A 20,108-nucleotide genomic window follows, 5' to 3' on the forward strand; every position below is an offset into this window, starting at 1 on the left:
TGCTCTGACATGCACTGTGGGACCTTATATATAGACATGTGTGTGCCTTTCCAAATCATGTCCAACCAATTGAATAGACCACAGGTGGACTCCAATAAAGTTGTAGAAACATGTCAAGGATGATCAATGGAAACAGGATGCACCTGAGCTCAATTTCCAGTCTCATAGCAAAGGGTCTGAATACTTATGTAAAAAAGGTATTTCAGTTTTTTTCTCATTATGGGGTATTGTGCATAGATTGATGAGGAAACAGTTTTTGTGTGTGTGTGTGTGTGTGTGTGTGTGTGTGTGTGTGTGTGTGTGTGTGTGTGTGTGTGTGTGTGTGTGTGTGTGTGTGTGTGTGTGTGTGTGTGTGTGTGTGTGTGTGTGTGTGTGTGTGTGTGTGTGTGTGTGTGTGTGTGTGTGTGTGTGTGGGGTAGCCTAGTGGTTAAGAGCATTGGGCCAGTAACCAAAAGGTTGCTGGTTCAAATCCCAAGCTGACTAGGTGAAAAGTCTGTTGATGTGCCCTTGAGCAAGACACTTAGCCCTAATTGCTCTGGATAAGAGTGTGGGCGTGTCAGTGTAGTATGTGTTGGTAGAGTCTAGTGAGTGTGCATGGAGTCTGCAAAACAATTAAGATACATAATAAAGGGGGTTAATGTAAATTGTCTGGGTAGACATTTAATTAACTGTTCAGCAGTATTATGGCTTGGGGGTAGAAGCTGTTCAGCAGTCTTATGGCTTGGAGGTAGAAGCTATTCAGCAGTCTTATGGCTTGTGGGCAGAAACTGTTCAGCACTATTATGGCTTGGAGGTAGAAGCTGTTCAGCAGTCTTAGGGCTTGGAGGTAGAAGCGTGTGTGTGTGTGTGTGTGTGGGGTAGCCTAGTGGTTAAGAGCATTGGGCCAGTAACCAAAAGGTTGCTGGTTCAAATCCCAAGCTGACTAGGTGAAAAGTATGTTGATGTGCCCTTGAGCAAGACACTTAGCCCTAATTGCTCTGGATAAGAGTGTGGGCGTGTCAGTGTAGTATGTGTTGGTAGAGTCTAGTGAGTGTGCATGGAGTCTGCAAAACAATTAAGATACATAATAAAGGGGGTTAATGTAAATTGTCTGGGTAGACATTTAATTAACTGTTCAGCAGTCTTATGGCTTGGGGGTAGAAGCTATTCAGCAGTCTTATGGCTTGTGGGCAGAAACTGTTCAGCACTATTATGGCTTGGAGGTAGAAGCTGTTCAGCAGTCTTAGGGCTTGGAGGTAGAAGCGTGTGTGTGTGTGTGTGTGTGGGGTAGCCTAGTGGTTAAGAGCATTGGGCCAGTAACCAAAAGGTTGCTGGTTCAAATCCCAAGCTGACTAGGTGAAAAGTATGTTGATGTGCCCTTGAGCAAGACACTTAGCCCTAATTGCTCTGGATAAGAGTGTGGGCGTGTCAGTGTAGTATGTGTTGGTAGAGTCTAGTGAGTGTGCATGGAGTCTGCAAAACAATTAAGATACATAATAAAGGGGGTTAATGTAAATTGTCTGGGTAGACATTTAATTAACTGTTCAGCAGTCTTATGGCTTGGAGGTAGAAGCTATTCAGCAGTCTTATGGCTTGTGGGCAGAAACTGTTCAGCACTATTATGGCTTGGAGGTAGAAGCTGTTCAGCAGTATTATGGCTTGGAGGTAGAAGCTGTTCAGCAGTCTTATGGCTTGTGGGCAGAAGCTGTTCAGCACTATTATGGCTTGGAGGTAGAAGCTGTTCAGCAGTATTATGGCTTGTGGGCAGAAGCTGTTCAGCACTATTATGGCTTGGAGGTAGAAGCTGTTCAGCAGTATTATGGCTTGTGGGCAGAAGCTGTTCAGCAGTCTTATGGCTTGTGGGCAGAAGCTGTTCAGCACTATTATGGCTTGGAGGTAGAAGCTGTTCAGCAGTATTATGGCTTGTGGACAGAAGCTGTTCAGCAGTCTTATGGCTTGTGGGCAGAAGCTGTTCAGCACTATTATGGCTTGGAGGCAGAAGCTGTTCAGCAGTATTATGGCTTGTGGGCAGAAGCTGTTCAGCACTATTATGGCTTGGAGGTAGAAGCTGTTCAGCAGTATTATGGCTTGTGGGCAGAAGCTGTTCAGCAGTCTTATGGCTTGTGGGCAGAAGCTGTTCAGCAGTCTTATGGCTTGTGGGCAGAAGCTGTTCAGCAGTCTTATGGCTTGTGGGCAGAAGCTGTTCAGCAGTCTTTTGGTCACAGCCTTGACGCTCTGTTACTGCTTGCCGTGTGGTAGCAGAGAGAACAGTCTATAACTTGGATGACTGGAGTCTTTGACCATTTTTAGGGCCTTCCTTTGAGCCAAATATATTGATAAAAGTCACCTTGTCCGAGAGAGATTTACATGGTTATCAAAACATCACGACAGGGTAAGTCCACACGAAACACAGCCCTTATTTTAAGTGTTTCTAAAATCCCCTATGGGAAAAATGAATGGTGGGAAAACGATTGGAACCGTTTCCCTATTTGACCACTAGGGTTTATGGGCATTATGACACCTCCACTGTGGGGCTATATACAGCTCGTTGAGTGTGGTTTTGTGCAGCATTCCAAATAACTGGAAACTCGGAAATCACCGACTTCAGTGCTTCAAAACAACTGCAGCTCCAACTGGGAAAATCGTTTTGAACGGGCATCATTCTAGAGCTGACTTTCCGACCTAAAGATCACTGACGTCATGATATGATCTCGTATTTTTCCGAGTTCACAGTTGTTTTGAACGCGGCATTAGTGCCAGCATCGGTTTGTGGTCGTAAATAGACAGCTAGGAAATATACAGATTAAAAATATATTGGTAAATAGTATGGTCACAGCTTATCATGAGGTATCCTAACTCAGTCAGAACCTCGACACTTTCTTAATTGTAGAGATCGCGCAACAACTGTTGTCAATAAGGAGACACACCACCACTCCTGATCTTACCGGACTCTGCAGTTCTGTCCTGCCGATGCATAGAAAAAAACACCTAGGTTTATATTATCCATGTCCTTGTTCAGCCATGTCTCCGAGAAGCATAGTATCTTTAACCTGCTACGTTAGTTATCCTAACCTGCGTTAATGATCCTGTGTAAACAAACCAATCGTGGCGACAACGAGGGGGCTTGGTTTCCCTGGAGTTTTCCTGAACACGGGTCACAGCCAGACCAAATGTTTTTGCTCATTGTTCTATCTGTGGTCAGACCTTATTGAATTGGCTTGGGAGAAGGCTACACATACCAGGTCGGAAGATTAGCAGCACTCTTGGCACATGCAGAATCTTCTCTCGTCAAAATAGCTGAAGTAAACGTTGTTTTCATTCTCGTGTTTATGCTGCGATTGGATGGATTGGTGGTGGTGGTTGACACTTTGTTGTCCTCTCCTCTTTGCGATTAAGCAAATGCGCCACCTATAGTAGGGAGTAGGCTAGAGTATTTTTGTATGCTACGTATTAAAAATGGCATGTGCCCTCACCCAATATGATATCTGTGTACTCTGTATGGCTCTCATAAATGTTTACTCTGTCGAGTGTCGCAATACTTACACAACAATGAATTAAGAGAAGTGACTAGTCTAGTTTCATTGCAACAACTCATAATAAAGCGTACGGTATACATTCACAATCACCATGTAATGATTTCAGCCGCAAGAGTAGGAACTAGGAAGTGACGCTCCGAAAAGCAGAAAAAAGTTTTCTGTTTCAGAAGAGACTGAGAGAAAATGCCGAGCAGAACATTGTAGCCTACCGGCTATAAACTACAAGGTAGGCTAAAGTAGAAATTTCATTTATTCGTGTGTAATAATGTCAAAACTTGTCAATGTTGATGTGACAACTTGTCAATGTATCTAAACTTCTCTACGGTGAAAGAAAGGTATCAATATAGGATTCAGGATATGGGTCCGATATGCATAATTAATTGTCCCCTCCCTGTAGCATATTTCATCTAGAATGGCTGCATTTAAAAACACATATCAATTCATCTCCATGGAAACCCTGCATATTGATCTAGAACTTCTGTGCAGTAGTATAGTTTAGACTAGAGGCAGAATCGCGTCGTTCGATAGCTCGGATGCCAAGGGTGGAGGCAGACATACAATTGCTGCACGATAGCCTATCTCCGGTGCAACCCCCCTGGTCCCTGCAGTGGGGTAGAGTTCCACGTCACGATCGAAAGTTACATTGTGTATCCCGGGTACAATAGATCACGAGTCGCGTTTATCAATCGGTATACAATAAGATTATTTGGAATGCAACAGTTGCAGGCCTTCTGCCAACTCGTCTTCCTGGTCTATTGCAGGCTAGCATCAATTGTATGATGAAAGAAAGTGCACGTGTCCTGCACAGGTCCTGCATTGAAGAGTGGAGTGGATTTTTTGATTATAGACTGTAGTTTTAGTTTTATTAACCGTTCATTACCAGTTTAATGCCAGTTGCTGTGACAGAAAATGACAATGGATTCATATATTATTTGGATGGGCTAATGGATATGACCTGTGCCTAACACTTTCTCTTTAGAAGGTAGATTGTAAATGTCATTTAGGCCTTTCTCCCAATGGAAGAGTAAAAGAGTGCATATTATGTGGACATCACCTAGACACAAAACTACAGGCCTAATAAAACTCACATACACACACACACAATCTCACATCTCACTCAGTCTCGCAGAGCTTGGTCGGCATATTCCTTCTGCAGTGAATAGCATGTGTGGTTATTTTAAGGAACAGCAGAGAGTATAGTCTGACACAGTGGGGCTGGCAGTATCTCCTTTCTGCCAGCAGACACATGCTATTTGCTATGCAACTCACTGACTATAAATTGCTCTGGATAAGAGTGTCTGCTGCTAAATGACCAAAATGTAAATGCAATGTTCGAGACAGTATAATAATATTGTAATACTGTTGTAATAGTGCCATGAAGAGCAATTCTATTGCAGAACGGCGTAGAGACTATCTTAAAGGTCCAATGCACCTGGTTTTTATCTCAATATCAAATCATTTCTGGATAAAGATTAAGTAACTTACTGTGATTGTTTTCAACTAAAATGTTCAAAAATAAACAAAAATACTTCTTAGCAAAGGGCAATTTCTCAAGCAATCATTTTGCTAGGACTGTCTGGGAGGGAACTGAGTGGGGAGGGGGAAACTGAAAATGTGCTGTTATTGGCAGAGAGGTTTGGAACAATCATTCTAATTGGTCTATTGAAATTTCAGGTGGCCTTTTCAAACAGCTCTTACACTAAATGGCATTATCATCAATTTCACTGTGTAACGGATGTGAAATAGCTAGCTAGTTAGCGGTGGTGCGCGCTAAATAGCGTTTCAATCGGTGACATCACTTGCTCTGAGACCTTGAAGTAGTGGTTCCCCTTGGGTAACGATGCTTCGTGGGTGACTGTTGTTGATGTGTGCAGAGGGTCCCTGGTTTGCGCCCGGGTATGGGCCAGGGGACGGTCTAAAGTTATACTGTTACAACTGCATCATTCCAAACTCATAGTGTGGACATATAGATAACACAAGGAAATCAGGTTTTTGACTCCACTGGACCTTTACAACTATGCAAGGGCCTCTGACATTTTTAATACTAAACTACACCAGCTTCAAACAGCTGAAAATACTATACTTTGGTTATGGAAAATAGATTTAATGGTGGTTTACATGTTACAAAAGATACTCAACACAATGGCTGCTTGTTTTGTCACAAAATTAAATTAGGCGAACTATTTGCATTTTAGCAACCAGGAAAAGGCACCACGGTTTCTGCATCAGTGACCCATTGATTTTCGGTATTTCACCGCATGGATCTGAGTAGTACTTTTGACGCGTAAATTGCATCGCCCCTCATGCAAGAGGAAAACCATATATGGTCGTGGAAGTAGGTGTGGCGAGCAGACTGGAGAGGATCACAAGGATGAGCCGAAAGAATGTGTTGTTCGATTGAGAGAGCGTTCTACAGCGGGAGAAACAAGGCCGCATAGGACAGCGGATGTGTTGTGTACATGTAGGCTATTTGTGCAATAGTAACGCAATAATGTGCAACACTTATTGTGCGACATTTGTCCATATTCCTGCAGATCGTTGCTCCATTTTGGACCGGATAGCACGTTTGTTTTAATGACATCGATCTACCTCATTATTTGATTAGAAAAATAATAGTGAGGTCAGCATAGAATGACTCAACGCTAGAGATGCATGCAGTCATATCTCCGTTCGATTGCACACTGTGGGGCGCGTGGACCGGGGGACAGTTGCTGCACTGGTGGTCACCGCAGAAACATGGCAAGCACAGTGAGTTCTCGGATAGGAACTGGGATTTGTATATCTGGGCTTGTTGATCAGAATATGAGAAGCATGCAAGTGAATGGTTGTTGTAAACAAAGTTCACCATAACATTAAATAGGCCTTCATGCATATTAAACCTAATGATCAGCGGTTTAGACATCTCTGTGTGTGTTTATTGGTTAATATGGAGTGTTTCTTTAGAAAATGAAGACATTGCCGTTCATATGACGTAGGCTATTAACCATATTGACATGTTGAGCAGTCCTAGATCCGGTGCGCGTGGCCTATATCCTATCTTTCTTTTATGTTGGAGCTCGTGCTGGTATAGCCTATATAGGTTACATTGTTGCTTCACTTTGTTGCAACGTGCCACGGAATTAGTGACTGGATAATCCGTGTTCTGCAACAAAGGACTGCCTTCTCGTAAATAGCGCTGAGCTGGCTGGCGGTGGGGACGCAGTGCAGAGGTGGGGGGTCCAGCAAGGGTTGTTCTGATGTAGGACGCAACATGTTTTTTCTTTTCCTTTTTTTGATGTCTGTGGGCAATTCTTCTCAGTCCCCCATGTCAAATACAACGGCTGTGCGTTCGCTTTCACCGCGGTGCGTATTCGCTGTTTAAATTAAGAAACGCTCAGGGATTAGGTAATTACGGTTGAGGGTCAAACCTAGGCTATATATTAACGGCGTTACATTGGTTAAAACCTACCGGGGGTATTTACTGTGTCATTATCCTTCTAGCCTACACTCGGTAGCCTACAGAAAGGTTAGGTGGACATCGTGTTACTGTTCACATGTTTCATATTGTATAAACTCTTCTTGAAAAACAACACTGCAAAACACACTCCATATGATTTCTGTTGTTCAGCAAAATAGGCAAAGGCAATGCAATTCCAATTCTCCAATTCCCTGAAATTGATCATAGGTATTTCTTCATAAACACAGTGATGCATCCACATTGTTTTTTATAGCCTATATTGGAACAGCATCTACATAAATGTTCCTAATTAAGAACATGCTATAATATAACATGGTATAATTATCCTCGCCAGTGCACCAGGGTGTCAGGTCCTCACCATGGTGCTGAGTGATTAGTGCTTTTTGAAGTCGTTTCCGTTTAATAATAAAAAATGAATCACTATTTGAGTAGTTCTTCAAAATGAATAAGCATACTTTTATGACTGCTGAATAACAACTATCAATCACTTACATCATGTATTTTCACTTCGAGATACCTCGTGAAGCAACTTCTCTCTATCCCTCTCATGCATTTTTCTGCCTGTTTCTTTTTAGCCTGCAACGTAAAACAGAGGAGAGGGATAAGTAGGTGCGCAATGGATTAGGGTCATTGTAGTAAATTACCATGTTCTCTGTGCTAAACTATTTAGAATAAGGCTTGATCTGATTTATCTCTAGAGAAAATGTGCAATGTGCGCATTGAACTCACAGGGGAAAAAAACAATTGAATGAACTGATGTCACTCAGTTAGTTGTTTAAAAACAAAAACATAACATACATTTCGGCTAATCACTCAGCACTACCTTAATGTGAAGTGTGGTCGGTCAGACAGTCAAGTTACAATATTGCCCCAGTGCAGGATATGAACTGATGCATCTTGTCTATTTGAAAGTTTGCCAAAGCACAGCCCGCACACCACTAGAGGGATATTTTCAAACCACCAACTTACTACCCTGAGACAAGGCTGAGTTTAGCCCATGAAGATCTCCCCCACGGCACAAACCCGAGGGGGGCGCTAACCCAGACAGGAAGATCCCGTCAGTGACTCAGCCCACTCAAGTGACGCACCCCTCCTAGGGACGGCATGGAAGAGCACCAGTAAGCCAGTGACTCAGCCCCTGTAATAGGGTTAGAGGCAGAGAATCCCAGAGGAGAGAGGGGAACCGGCCAGGCAGAGACAGCAAGGGCGGTTCGTCGCTCCAGTGCCTTTCTGTTCACCGTCACACCCCTGGGCCAGACTACACTCAATCATAGGACCTACTGAAGAGATGAGTCTTCAATAAAGACTTAAAGGTTGAGACTGAGTCTGCGTCTCTCACATGGGTAGGCAGACCATTCCATAAAAATGGAGCTCTATAAGAGAAGTCCCTGCCTCCAGCTGTTTGCTTAGAAAGTCTAGGGACAATAAGGAGTCCTGCATCTTGTGACTGTAGCATACATGTAGGTATGTACGGCAGGACCAAATCGGAACGATAGGTAGGAGCAAGCCCATGTAAATGCTATGTAGGTTAGCAGTAAAACCTTGAAATCAGCCCTAGCCTTAACAGGAAGCCAGTATAGAGAGGCATGCACAGGAGTAATATGATAACATTTTTTTGGTTCTAGTAAAGATTCTAGCAGCCGTGTTTAGCACTAACTGAAGTTTATTTAGTGCTTTATCTGGGTAGCCGGAAAGTAGAGCATTGCAGTAGTCTAATTGGCAAAAGCATGGATTAATTTTTCTGCATCATTTTTGGACAGAAAGTTTCTGATTTTTGCAATGTTACGTAGATGGAAAAAGCTGTCCTTGAAACAGTCTTGATATCTTCGCCAGAAGAGAGATCTGGGTCCAGAGTAACGCCGAGGTCCTTCAAAGTTTTACTTGAGACGACTGTACAACCATCAAGATTCTCTCTTTGTTTTTTGGGACCTGGAACTGGCATCTCTGTTTTGTCAGAGTTTAAAAGTTTTAAAAATTGCCGCCATCCACTTCCTTACGTCTGAAACACAGGCTTCCAGGGAGGGCAATTTTGGGGCTTCACCAGCTGTGTATCGTCCGCATAGCAGTGAAAGTTAACATTTATGTTTCTGAATGACATCACCAAGAGGATAAGTGAAAACAATAGTGGTCCTAAAAGGGATCCTTGAGGAACACCGACATTTATAGTTGATTTGTCAGAGGACAAACGATCCACAGAGACAAACTGATGTCTTTCCGACAGATAAGATCTAAACCAGGCCAGAACTTGTCCGTGTAGACCAATTTGGGTTTCCAATCTCTCCAGAAGAATGTGGTATAAAAAGCAGCACTAAGGTCTAGGAGCACGAGGACAGATACAGAGCCTTGGTCTGTGCCATTAAAAGGTAATTTACCACCTTCACAAGTGCAGTCTCAGTGCTATGATGGGGTCTAAAACCAGACTGAAGCGTTTCGTATACATTGTTTGTCTTCAGGAAGGCAGTAAGTTGCTGCGCCACAGCTTTTTTCTAAACATTTTAAGAGGAATGTGAGATTCGATATAGGCCGATAGTTTTGATATTTTCTGGGTCAAGGTTGGGCTTTTTCAAGAGAGGCTTTATTACTGCCACTTTTAGTGAGTTTGGTACACATCCGGTGGATAGAGAGCCGTTTATTATGTTCAACATAGGAGGGCCAAGCACAAGAATCAGCTCTTTCAGTAGTTTAGTTGGACTAGGGTCCAGTATGCAGCTTGAAGTTTTAGAGGCCATGACTATTTTCTTCAATGTGTCAAGAGATATAGTATTAAAAAACTTGAGTGTCTCCCTCCCGAATACAATGTTTCTAAATAAAGTACATGTAAACAGACACTGTATAGCCTCAAAACATGGTTAAAATTATAATTTTGATATCGTGGATGGTCTGCCCTTGCATCCATAGCTCTGTCTATGAATTTGAGAGTGGTTAGATTTCTCCAGGCCCATCCTTTGGCTTTTTACCTAAACAAAATTGTTATTGTTTCATTTAAGGACTCTAGTTTTACTGCGTGTGTGTGTGTTTACTAGATGGTTGCTGCCTAGGCCATACAGTTCATTTGGAGATGGTAGTGCATGCTATCAGTGCCAGCTGTAAAATATTTAAATTGCAATTCAATTGCGGAGGGGTTCTGTATCTCTGTGTATCCAGGTTGTGATTATCATAACGTGTTGTCATGGCAAAGGAAGTGATGCCCAGACAGATTTGGACTACAATAAATGTGCCTTTTTTATGTTATTATAAAGGTCATTGTGAGTCATGTTTGTCCACTCATTGTCCCGTCTCTTGCCTTTTCCTATTGTACATGCAGGAATAGGGTCAAGGGGTGACATGTTCCCCTTTTGAGGAAGCAGGAACAGGGTCAAGGGGTGACATGTTCCCCTTTTGAGGAAGCAGGAACAGGGTCAAGGGGTGACATGTTCCCCTTTTGAGGAAGCAGGAACAGGGTCAAGGGGTGACATGTTCCCCTTTTGAGGAAGCAGGAACAGGGTCAAGAGGTGACAGGTTCCCTTTTGAGGAAGCAGGAACAAGGTCAAGGGATGACAGGTTCCCTCTTTTGAGGAAGCAGGAACAAGGTCAAGAGGTGACAGGTTCCTCTTTTGAGGAAGCAGGAACAAGGTCAAGAGGTGACAGGTTCCTCTTTTGAGGAAGCAGGAACAAGGTCAAGGGGTGACAGGTTCCCCTTTTGAGGAAGCAGGAACAAGGTCATGGGGTAACAGGTTCCCCTTTTGAGGAAGCAGGAACAAGGTCAAGGGGTGACAGGTTCCCCTTTTGAGGAAGCAGGAACAAGGTCAAGAGGTAACAGGTTCCCACTTTGTCCTGAAGTGCAAAACGACAAAGTAGGATGCATCCCAAATGGCACAACATTCCCTAATATAGTGCACTGCTTTAGACCAGGACCCATATGGAATAGGGTGCAATTTGGGGCACAAACAAGTAGCATTTAGCCTCAGAATCTCTTTTTGGTGCATTCATTCGTCAGAAAGGAGAGCAGCTCTCACTGTGCCTACTCAGACAGACAAGTCAACCAATCAATAAAGTTTATTTATAAAGCCCTTGGTACAGCAAGTCAATTAAATTCAAGAGGAAGCTTCAATATGACAGTAGAAATGAGCAAACGGGCCTCAGCGGTGAATATTGGTCAAATCACACTTATTCTCACACTGTGTGGTGTGTGTAATAATACATGGGTGCTTATATTTGCCATATTTCACACATGTACAAGTGTGTATTAATATGCATGTGTGAATTGGAAATCCCAACTCTCCCTGAGACACCCTCGGAGAGTGGGGTCTCGGCCAGGGTCTGTGTGTGTATGTGTGTGCGTTTGTGTGTCTGTGTGTGTGTGTGATGGCTGTAGTGCATCCTGCTGTGTCACTCTCAGAACCTAATGTGAAGTGATGGTGGCTTGAAGCGGTCATTTGACTGTTGCAACCAGTTAGTTACCATGTGATCAGCAAGTATTTAACCTTTATAACAACATTTCTTCTGCAAGGGAGTCCAGCTTCAGTGTTTGTGTGTGTGTGTGACTGTGCGTGTAACTGGGCGACTATGTGCGTGTGTGTGACTGTGTGTGTGTGTGACTATGTGTGTGTGCTAGGCTGTGTCATTACTAGCTCAGCTCACATGACAGGGGTAAGGACACACTGCATGCATGGAGCCATGCAGGCCCACTTTCAACACACACACACACACACACACTTTCATTCCTATCTTTCTGTCTTTCACACCCAACCCGTTACCTTTCGCTGGTACTGCATTGTGTTGGAAAGGGGTTTTACATGGCAGCAGGCAGCTTTAACAATAGGTCCATTAGGAACCCTATGGGGACCTCTCTGGACTGTCCTGTAACTTGACCCCTCTGGTCTCTTCACAGGGTGTCTCCCATGAATGAACGAGGCCAGTGGACATCCAGACATCTCTATCAGCACCGGCAACCTCTCAATACAGCAGGAAGAGGAGTTCAAGGGGAGAAGGAGAAGATTGGGTTTTGTCTACGTCCAATCCAACTCCTTGGTTTTTGGTTGCATATGTGGTTTGGTGATTTCCGTTTAAATATGCAACCCCCTCTCCTAGGGTGTGTGCTGTGAACTTTCTATTCCCTTTATCTTCAGATAAGGCCAGTGGAAGAGGGCCACATTGGGACATACGTTGATTGGTGGTCTGTGTGGTTGGGGGACTGTTATGCACCTAGTACCCCATAGTCCCCCCACCTCGCCCCGTTATTCATGCCAGCCATGAGTTTACCCAACAGTAAGAGAACAGGCAAGCGCATCTCTTTTTTTAACGACCAAGGAGTGGCGATGAAGGAGACGTCTTCTCAGCAGAATCCAGAAGGTTCTTGCTACGGCCTTGGTGCCCCAGCCTCAGATCCTGGTCCTGGCCAGAGTAAGGCTGCAGGCACCGTCACCTCCACAACCTCCAACCCAGAGGCTCCACATACTGGTATGTACCTCAACTCAGTGATCTTCAGTCCAGAGAAAGGAGACCAGAGTCGGGGACATTACCAACAGACTGTACCCATGAAGTGGGCACACCAGGACCCAGAAGCTCAACCACAGCCTCAACAGAGAACTGGGACTGAGACTGGGAACTGGACACAGGGTGTCACTATGGCTAACTGGGGTCAGAACTTTGCTCCGTACCTAGGGGGCGTCAACGTCAGTGACTCACGGTCCCAGACCCAGACTGCCTTTTCCAAGCAGCAGATCCGTGAGGGGCCTCCACCCCTGCAGCCACAGCAGCCACAGTCTCCTAGTAGGGCTGCAGAGAAGCAGCCTCCCCAGCCTCAGCAGGTGGTTAACCCCCTGCCTGCTGGAGGAGAGGCCTACAGAGACGTTAGAGACGTGGCCAAGCCTCCCAGCCTAGAGTGGGAGCAGCAGCATCAGGCTTCCCAACAGCAACAGCAGTCCCAGACTCAGGCATTCCCACAGACCCTTAAGCCTGGGGCTCTAAATGCCCAGCAACACAGCACATCCAACCCTGGGAGCAGCTCCGTGCTTCAGCCCTTCCAGCTAGCCTTCGGCCAGCCTAAGCAACACCTAACGGCTGGCTACTACCAGGTGTTTCAGGGGGGCAATAGGACTTTACCTAATCTGAACTACAATGCCCAACAGCCCAAACCCCAACCACATCCACAGACCCAACAGAATCCACAGCTCCAGCAGAAGCTGCAACAGACCCAACAGCATCCACAGCTCCAGCAGCAGCTGCAACAGACCCAACAGCATCCACAGCTCCAGCAGCAGCTGCAACAGACCCAACAGCATCCACAGCTCCAGCAGCAGCTGCAACAGACCCAACAGCATCCACAGCTCCAGCAGCAGCTGCAACAGACCCAACAGCATCCACAGCTCCAACAGCAGCTGCAACAGACCCAACAGCATCCACAGCTCCAGCAGCAGCTACAACAGACCCAACAGCATCCACAGCTCCAGCAGCAGCTGCAACAGACCCAACAGCATCCACAGCTCCAGCAGCAGCTACAACAGACCCAACAGCATCCACAGCTCCAGCAGCAGCTGCAACGACAACAGCAACAGAAACAAATATTACAGCATCAACAACAAATGCAACAACAACATCAAAAGATGCAACAGCAGCAAATGCTTCAGCATCAACAGCAACTACAACAACAGCAACAACAACTACACATACAACAAGAGCAACAGTTAGAACATCAACAGCAAATACAGCAACAATTACAGCAGCAGCAACAACAAATACAACAACAACAATTGCAGCAGCAACAACCCCAACATGTTCTAGAATACTACCCCAGCAGCCAGAACCCACCTACCCACCAACACCCTCACTCCCAGCCGCCCGTGTTAGTGCCCTCCCAAGAGCCCTGTGCTCAGGCAGCATCCTCCCCAGACCTCCAGGAGATGTCCCCAGACCCTCCAAACATCCCCCCCCAAACAGACTCCCAGCTCCCCCCCATGGAGACCCAGCTCCAACCTCCCCATATCCAGCTGCAGCCTCGAAGGTCCAGGAGACTCTCCAAGGAAGGTGGACCACCACCAGTTGACAACCCCTTCCTCATACCATCTGATGGGGCCCAGAATGGGGCCTCTGAGGAGCCAGGTGGAGCACCGAAGGCGGATGAAGTCCACGTTGCCCAGATGGCCCCTACAGGGGTCATCCAGAGCACACGCAGGAAACGGAGGGTCTCCCAGGAGGTTAACCTGGAGACGCTGGCCCAGAAAGCCTCAGAGATGGAGTCCCTACCGCCACACATCGTCAAGGTAACTGTTTCTGCTACCCTGGTAACTGTTTCTGCTAGTACTGTTGGGCTTGAGGAGCTGTAATAACAGTCCTCTTTGATGAATGTTGTTTTAAACAATCCATTTCGTTGTTGTTTACCTTTGTATAATGGCAGAGGGATTCTGGCTCCCTTATCTAGAAGTAGATCAGAAACAAAAAGCTTAATGCACCTGCCAAGGCCAATCGAGCCTGAAATGATGTTGTTTATGAATGATTAGCACTGAGCAGAATAAGCCATCATCATCCCAATATTAACACAGCAGTATCTGAATGATTTAGCACGGTCTGTCTTCATGTAAGGGGTTTATTGTTAGGTTACAGATGCGCAATTACTCATGTTATAACGCAAATTCTAAAAATGATAAGCAATACTCCTATTTTGTGTGTGTGCAACAAACAGCAAGAAATGCAAACCACATGTGGATATTTTGTCCTCAGTGCAACCTAGTGCCCTAAATGTCATTCAACCAATTCAGTGCCTTTTGAGAGGTGTAACTTCATTGATTTCACCTCATTTTAACATTGTGTCATAAAGAGCAAATGTTCAACTTCATAAAAGAGAATCTCAAGAGGATAATAAAAAAAATGACTATACTAAGTGCCAAATAAAGTAACAGTGTTGACCGTAACAGGGTTGACCGTAACAGGGTTGACCGTAACAGGGTTGACCGTAACAGGGTTGACCGTAACAGGGTTGACCGTAACAGTGTTGACCGTAACAGGGTTGACCGTAACAGTGTTGACCGTAACAGGGTTGACCGTAACAGTGTTGACCGTAACAGGGTTGACCGTAACAGTGTTGACCGTAACAGGGTTGACCGTAACAGGGTTGACCGTAACAGGGTTGACCGTAACAGTGTTGACCGTAACAGGGTTGACCGTAACAGTGTTGACCGTAACAGGGTTGACCGTAACAGGGTTGACCGTAACAGGGTTGACCGTTACAGGGTTGACCGTAACAGGGTTGACCGTAACAGGGTTGACCGTAACAGTGTTGACCGTAACAGGGTTGACCGTAACAGTGTTGACCGTAACAGGGTTGACCGTAACAGTGTTGACCGTTTGACCGTAACAGTGTTGACCGTGAACAGGGTTGACCGTAACAGGGTTGACCGTAACAGGGTTGACCGTAACAGTGTTGACCGTAACAGGGTTGAAACAGTGTTGACCGTTGACCGTAACAGGGTTGACCGTAACAGTGTTGACCGTAACAGTGTTGACCGTAACAGGGTTGACCGTAACAGTGTTGACCGTAACAGTGTTGACCGTAACAGGGTTGACCGTAACAGTGTTGACCGTAACAGGGTTGACCGTAACAGTGTTGACCGTAACAGTGTTGACCGTAACAGTGTTGACCGTAACAGGGTTGACCGTAACAGTGTTGACCGTAACAGTGTTGACCGTAACAGTGTTGACCGTAACAGGGTTGACCGTAACAGTGTTGACCGTAACAGGGTTGACCGTAACAGGGTTGACCGTAACAGGGTTGATGATTTCATCTTAAATTAGCCATTAATCCCCTTGTGACAGGAAATGGAAGTGTGTTGTGTGCAACAGGGAGGGAAGATTGAATGCAAGCTTCACAATTTTGTTGTTGTTAAAACATTTCTAGCTTTGTCTATCTACGGGTAACAGAGTTGTCTATCTACGGGTAACAGGGTTGTCTATCTACGGGTAACAGGGTTGTCTATCTACGGGTGACAGGGTTGTCTATCTACGGGTAACAGGGTTGTCTATCTACGGGTAACAGGGTTGTCTATCTACGGGTGACAGGGTTGTCTATCTACGGGTGACAGGGTTGTCTATCTACGGGTAACAGGGTTGTCTATCTACGGGTAACAGGGTTGTCTATCTACGGGTAACAGGGTTGTCTATCTACGGGTAACAGGGTTGTCTATCTACGGGTAACAGGTTTGTCTATCTACGGGTAACAGGGTTGTCTATCTACGGGTAACAGGGTTGTCTATCTACGGGTAACAGGGTTGTCTATCTACGGGTAACAGGGTCGTCTATCTACGGGTAACAGGGTCGTCTATCTACGGGTAACAGGGCCGTCTATCTACGGGTAACAGGGTCGTCTATCTACGGGTAACAGGGTCGTCTATCTACGGGTAACAGGGTCGTCTATCTACGGGTAACAGGGTCTTCTATCTACGGGTAACAGGGTCGTCTATCTACGGGTAACAGGGTCGTCTATCTACGGGTAACAGGGTCGTCTGTCTACGGGTAACTATCTACGCTCCACCAGCTTTAGTTTTCCACCACAAAACACCAGAAAAGGACCATAAAGAGTAGAACCTGCTCCCCTGCTTTTACTCTCTATATATTTTACAACGTGGGGGTGGTAAGGGGTATATGCAGACTTGGTCTTCCCCTACATGACGGTGCAGTTACATCTAGCGTGTAACGGTGCATCCCCCGTGTCTGCCTCATGCCTCACCATGTAGAATATAGACTAGGACTGCTAGGTTAACCTGCTGAATGCTGACTGGTCCCGTTTCACTCAGCACTCCTCCATCCTCCCCCATTCATTCCATCATAGGGCTGAAGCCCTTCCCCCATTCATTCCATCATAGGGCTGAAGCCCCTCCCCCATTCATTCCATTATAGGGCTGAAACCCCTCCCCCATTCATTCCATCATAGGGCTGAAACCCCTCCCCCATTCATTCCATCATAGGGCTGAAACCCCTCCCCCATTCATTCCATCATAGGGCTGAAACCCCTCCCCCGTTCATTCCATCATAGGGCTGAAACCCCTCGCCCGTTCATTCCATCATAGGGCTGAAACCCCTCCCCCGTTCATTCCATCATAGGGCTGAAACCCTTCCCCTGTTCATTCCATCATAGGGCTGAAACCCCTCCCCCGTTCATTCCATCATAGGGCTGAAACCCCTTCCCCATTCATTCCATCATAGGGCTGAAACCCCTCCCCCATTCATTCCATCATAGGGCTGAAACCCCTCCCCCATTCATTCCATCATAGGGCTGAAACCCCTCGCCCATTCATTCCATCATAGGGCTGAAACCCCTTCCCCATTCATTCCATCATAGGGCTGAAACTCCTATAGGGGGGGGGGTGTACTTGTGCAGTGCTCAGCTAAATGTATGCCTCTCTTTCTCCTGTCCTGGTGTTGGGGCTGGAGTTTTCCACTGGGAATTAACAGTGTATAGGCCTCCAGCATCAGGCCATACTCATTCCTATAGGTGTCTGCCTCACTCAATCACTCCTATAGGAGTCTGCCACACTCACTCACTCCTATAGGTGTCTGCCTCACTCACTCACTCCTATAGGTGTCTGCCACACTCACTCACTCAATCACTCACTCACTCACTCACTCACTCACTCACTCACTCACTCACTCACTCACTCACATAGGTGTCTGCCACATGCACTCACTCCTACAGGTGTCTGCCACATTCACTCACTCCTATTGGTGTCTGCAACCCTCACTCACTCCTATAGGTGTCTGCAACACTCACTCACTCCTATTGGTGTCTGCAACACTCACTCACTCCTACAGGTGTCTGCCACATGCACTCACTCCTATAGGCTTCAGCTGATGAAATACTCTACATCTTCACTTAATTGTATGATGTTTGTTTAGGGAATTGAAAGTCAATTCACAGCATTATGCTAGTTTTTCCTTCCTGGTCGTATTATAATATAGGTTCACTTCAGTACGACAACACATGAAGTCGTAAGTTGTTTGTTTGCTCATTTGATCTGTAAAGGAAGCCTGTTCAGGTAGCCTCTCCAGTCAGGTATTTGATGATGTGTGTATCTGTCTGTCTCGTCGTCAGGCACAGCACCACAGGCCCTGGAGCCCCCAGAGACCAGCGCCAGGGCGAGGGACCATGGACAAGGATTCAGGGGGCCACAGTGCCAAGCGGCCCCGTGATGAGAGCATGATGCCCCTGGTCATCCCTGTGTCAGTCCCCGTACGAAGGCCAGACCCGTCCTCGTCCTCCCCAGACGGGGAGCACTCTACCCCGGGGACAGGCTGGCCACAGAGACCCTTCACCCTCCAGGACGTGACCAGTATGGATGGCAAACCCTCCGTCATTGTCACCCGCAGGCGATCTCTCAGGAACTCTCTGTCAGACAGCTCAGGACAGGTAGGTGCTAGTGCCCCCCCCACACACACACACCTTACTAACGTCTCCTCAAGTACCATAAGTAGAGGCTTGGTTCATATCTCTGTTTCCATATAATCTATTACAATCCTACATATCCTGCCACCATGCTCTAGCACCCATGTCTCTCTCTCCCCTCTGCCCTCATTCCAACCCTGCCCCTCCCCCTCCCTCCAGATCAGGTCAAGGAGATTATTAGCAGGGGCTATCCACACTATAGATGGATATATATTTCCTACTACTGTACTGTACTGTACAATAACCAGGGTGGTGGTGTACTGGACATGTTATGTGTATGGGGATAATGTACAAAATAGAAAATGAACACATTTCCACATTTCTCCTTTAATTCCCCTGGTGAGGAAAGTGCCGTTTTTATGTTTTTATTTTTTTTTTCATTTTTTATTTCACCTTTATTTAACCAGGTAGGCTAGTTGAGAACAAGTTCTCATTTACAACTGCGACCTGGCCAAGATAAAGCAAAGCAGTGTGAACAGACAACACAGAGTTACACATGGAGTAAACAATTAACAAGTCAATAACACAGTAGAAAAAAAAGGGGGAGTCTATATACAATGTGTGCAAAAGGCATGAGGAGGTAGGCGAATAATTACAATTTTGCAGATTAACACTGGAGTGATAAATGATCAGATGGTCATGTACAGGTAGAGATATTGGTGTGCAAAAGAGCAGAAAAGTAAATAAATAAAAACAGTATGGGGATGAGGTAGGTGAAAATGGGTGGGCTATTTACCAATAGACTATGTACAGCTGCAGCGATCGGTTAGCTGCTCAGATAGCTGATGTTTGAAGTTGGTGAGTGAGATAAAAGTCTCCAACTTCAGCGATTTTTGCAATTCGTTCCAGTCACAGGCAGCAGAGTACTGGAACGAAAGGCGGCCAAATGAGGTGTTGGCTTTAGGGATGATCAGTGAGATACACCTGCTGGAGCGCGTGCTACAGATGGGTGTTGCCATCGTGACCAGTGAACTGAGATAAGGCGGAGCTTTACCTAACATGGACTTGTAGATGACCTGGAGCCAGTGGGTCTGGCGACGAATATGTAGCGAGGGTCAGCCGACTAGAGCATACAAGTCGCAGTGGTGGGTGGTATAAGGTGCTTTAGTGACAAAACGGATGGCACTGTGATAAACTGCATCCAGTTTGCTGAGTAGAGTGTTGGAAGCCATTTTGTAGATGACATCGCCGAAGTCGAGGATCGGTAGGATAGTCAGTTTTACTAGGGTAAGCTTGGCGGCGTGAGTGAAGGAGGCTTTGTTGCGGAATAGAAAGCCGACTCTTGATTTGATTTTCGATTGGAGATGTTTGATATGAGTCTGGAAGGAGAGTTTGCAGTCTAGCCAGACACCTAGGTACTTATAGATGTCCACATATTCAAGGTCGGAACCATCCAGGGTGGTGATGCTAGTCGGGCATGCGGGTGCAGGCAGCGATCGGTTGAAAAGCATGCATTTGGTTTTACTAGCGTTTAAGAGCAGTTGGAGGCCACGGAAGGAGTATTGTATGGCATTGAAGCTCGTTTGGAGGTTAGATAGCACAGTGTCCAATGACGGGCCGAAAGTATATAGAATGGTGTCGTCTGCGTAGAGGTGGATCAGGGAATCGCCCGCAGCAAGAGCAACATCATTGATATATACAGAGAAAAGAGTGCCGGTCTAGTGATGGTTCTCTACTGCTGCTGCTCATTTCAAAATAGTTTGCAAATAACAAATAATATATA

At 45.8% G+C, this 20,108-nt stretch overlaps 1 protein-coding gene across 4 annotated transcripts in view; it reads left to right on the top strand.

Annotated features, from left to right (window-relative positions):
• Positions 1–3,519: 3,519 nt before the first annotated feature.
• LOC115119869 (mitotic deacetylase-associated SANT domain protein-like) overlaps positions 3,520–20,108 on the top strand; it is a 45,849-nt gene continuing 29,260 nt past the window's right edge. For 2 of the 4 annotated variants that reach the window (XM_029648755.2, XM_065025810.1), the window contains exons 1-3: positions 3,520–3,741; positions 11,843–14,213; positions 18,035–18,349. In XM_029648755.2, coding sequence (XP_029504615.2) covers positions 12,195–14,213; positions 18,035–18,349 — 2,334 coding nt within the window. In that variant the 5' untranslated portion in view covers positions 3,520–3,741; positions 11,843–12,194. Of the gene's footprint in view, positions 3,742–5,903; positions 6,264–11,842; positions 14,214–18,034; positions 18,350–20,108 lie in introns of those variants that run through there. The other 2 variants (XM_029648753.2, XM_029648754.2) reach the window with 2 other exon arrangements.

The sequence above is a fragment of the Oncorhynchus nerka genome, linkage group LG12 (assembly GCF_034236695.1).
Source record: "Oncorhynchus nerka isolate Pitt River linkage group LG12, Oner_Uvic_2.0, whole genome shotgun sequence".
Classification (NCBI taxonomy): domain Eukaryota; kingdom Metazoa; phylum Chordata; class Actinopteri; order Salmoniformes; family Salmonidae; genus Oncorhynchus; species Oncorhynchus nerka.